This window comes from Microtus ochrogaster, chromosome 5 (genome assembly GCF_000317375.1).
Source record: "Microtus ochrogaster isolate Prairie Vole_2 chromosome 5, MicOch1.0, whole genome shotgun sequence".
In the NCBI taxonomy this organism is placed as follows: domain Eukaryota; kingdom Metazoa; phylum Chordata; class Mammalia; order Rodentia; family Cricetidae; genus Microtus; species Microtus ochrogaster.
Window position 1 is genome coordinate 31,725,677 of NC_022012.1, and position 3,066 is coordinate 31,728,742.

At 33.0% G+C, this 3,066-nt stretch overlaps 1 protein-coding gene across 1 annotated transcript; it reads left to right on the forward strand.

Annotated features, from left to right (window-relative positions):
- Positions 1 to 29: 29 nt before the first annotated feature.
- LOC102000579 (olfactory receptor 143-like) lies at positions 30 to 986 on the forward strand. Its single transcript, XM_005347074.2, has one exon. It carries the CDS (start codon positions 33 to 35, stop codon positions 984 to 986), a length of 954 nt encoding a protein of 317 aa, XP_005347131.1. The 5' UTR covers positions 30 to 32.
- Positions 987 to 3,066: the final 2,080 nt, after the last annotated feature.

Below are 3,066 nucleotides of genomic sequence, written 5' to 3' on the forward strand. Positions count from 1 at the left end.
ACTAATGTTTCTCCAGATCTACCGTGACAAAAATGGCTATGAAGAATGACTCTTCAGTGACCGAATTCATTCTCACAGGATTGACAGACCAACCTGAGCTCCAGCTACCACTCTTCATCCTGTTTCTGGTGAATCACACAGCCACTGTGGTGGGGAACTTGAGTTTAATGAGTCTCATTTTACTAAATTCAGACCTGCAGACTCCTATGTACTTTTTTCTCTTTAACTTGTCCTTCATTGACTTATGTTATTCCTTTGTCTTTACTCCCAAAACACTAATGAGTTTTGTTTCAGAGAAGAACACCATTTCCTTTAGAGGATGCATGACTCAGCTGTTTTTTTTCTGCTTTTTTGCCAACTCTGAGTGCTATGTGTTGACAGCCATGGCCTATGATCGCTATGTAGCCATTTGTCAACCTCTGTTGTACATAGTACTCATGTCTCCTAGGATATGTTCCCTGATGATGTTTGGTTCATACTTCATGGGATTTGCTGGTGCCATTGTCCACACAGGGTTTATGACCAGGCTCAACTTTTGTGATTCTAACATCATCAACCACTACCTGTGTGATATATTTCCCCTTCTCCAGCTTTCCTGTAGCAGCACCTATGCCAATGAGCTTGTGAGTTCTGTTGTTATAGGCACAGTAGTCCTTGCATCCAGCACTGTCATCTTAATGTCCTATGCTTTGATTCTTTTTAATGTCACTCAGTTGTCATCAGGTAAGGGTTTGTACAAAGCCATGAGCACTTGTAGTTCTCACATAATAACTGTGGCCCTATTTTATGGATTGGGCATGCTTACACATATCAAAACATCATCTGATGAGTCTGTGGATCAGGGGAAACTTCTCAGTATATTTTATACATTTTTGCTGCCACTGCTGAACCCTTTTATTTACAGTCTTAGGAATAACGATGTCAAGCTTGCTCTAAGGAGATCTCTAAGAAGACTCATAGTGAATGAATCACTTGGGCTGCCATAGTCCATATCACAATTTGAGTTTTTTCCTCTATATTTTTTTGTTCTCACCTTGTTTTCAATATTTTAATTTATTTCTTTTATATTTGCTTTTATATTCTGGCAAGTGTTCCAGTGTATTTTTTCTTCGCATTTCTTCACAAAAATTCTTCATTATTTTACCTGGAGATAAGAAAATATTTTTGATCTGGGGACTCATTCCGTGGATTCAGCTTCATTCTTGTACAAGGTAGAATAACAAGGTGACATATTTTGAATCATAAGAAAACTCTATTAACTTTTTATCTATGTACTTCTATGACCAAACAAAGCCAGGGAGATGAATGATTTCTCATAGTTTACTACTTTTTTTGTTGTTGTTGTTTTCAGAGAGAAATACATAGAACATTTCCAATTAAGTTCTTTAATATACTTGTGAATTGCATTCAAAGAGAAAATGGTTGACTAAGTTGTGGCCACTTTAAAGTTGTCAATATTTCAAGCAGTATTTATTGTTTTTCAATATTTTTCTCATTTATATAAGTTTTTATATTCTTCAAGTTTTTCTGTTTATTATTTCTTCTTTTTCCTTTACAAAATTCTTGTATTATTTTACATGGGGATACAAAAATAATTTTTTTTCAGAATGGGGATTCTGCTTCATCTTTGTACAAGGTAGAGACAAAGGTGGCATATTTTGTATCATAAGTAAGTTCTATTTACTATTTATCTATGCACTTCTATGACCAAGGAAAGCCAGGGAGATTAATACTTTCTCATAACTTTACTAGTGTTGTTCTTTTCAGAGAGTTATTTATATAGTTTTTTCAATTTAATTATTTTATTGATTTTATTGAGCTGTACATTTTTCTCTGATCATCTCCCTTCCATTTCCAATTCAAGAGCTTTAAATTCATGTGAGAATTGCCTTCAAAGAGATAATGGTTGACTATATTGTGGCTACTGTATAGTTGTCAATGTTTCTAACAGTATTTACTATTTTTCAATATTTTTTTATTTTGAATTTTGTACCTCATCATTAAAAAATGACATTATGTATTTTACTGGATGGTCAATTTTTATAACTAGGACTGAACTAGGCTATTTTGTATTCAGAATTATTAAATATCATTAACAATGACTGATTTTTGTGAACGTTTGGTTTGTCAAAAATACAGTGGAATTTGTTACTGCATTTAAAGTATGATAAGAATTAATTACCTTTATGAAACAAACCTTAATAACATGCAATGTCTAAAGTCATTATTCACTTTGTTATATTACAATGATATCTTTTAAAAGAAAAGTCTACTTGCTTTTAAAAAAAACTATAGGTGACATTGAAAGTCAGTGATGGAATATTTATATAAGCTCCTGTTTGATTATTATCACACATGTACATATACATACTCACATACACTTATATATACATTTTACACATATGTTCTTATACAAGTAATTATCACCAATATTGAGTAACTGGCATTTTTATTTAAATGTGTATATATAATTTTTTCTTTTGCTTATTTCTAGGAACCACTCCCCATAAATAATGCCATTCTAAACAAACACTCATCTGCCTGAAATTTTGTGCAATATGTAATCTTCTCAAATAGAGGGTTAATATATTTGTTCTTTTCTGTTCTCTGTATTTGAATTGTTTTATGTTATATATTTAGTAATACAAGTCCTAGTTTTAAATCCAATGAGCATCCAATAAACATATGGAATGAAATAAAGAAAATTGTGAAGTGACAGAGAGAGCTAGAAAGTTGTTCAGAATGAGTGTGAAATAGGTGGAGAGCATTTGAGCACATGTGCAGCCTGATACATGTGCATCTCCAGGTTTTGAGTGTGTTAAGTGCCCCAACTGTTCCTAGTTTCATGACAAATAATTGTTTGTGACCTGAAAACTGACACTGGCCAAGACTCACCTTATAAAGTCAGTGGCTGGGGAGACATGAAGCTCTGAACATAAATTGATAGAGCCATGGGCTAAGCGGAAATCAATATTGACTCTTTATAGCTTTTATGATTCTATGTTGTAGTGGATCATTCCCTCAGATAACAGAACCTTAGTAATTGACCAACTTATCTCATTGATG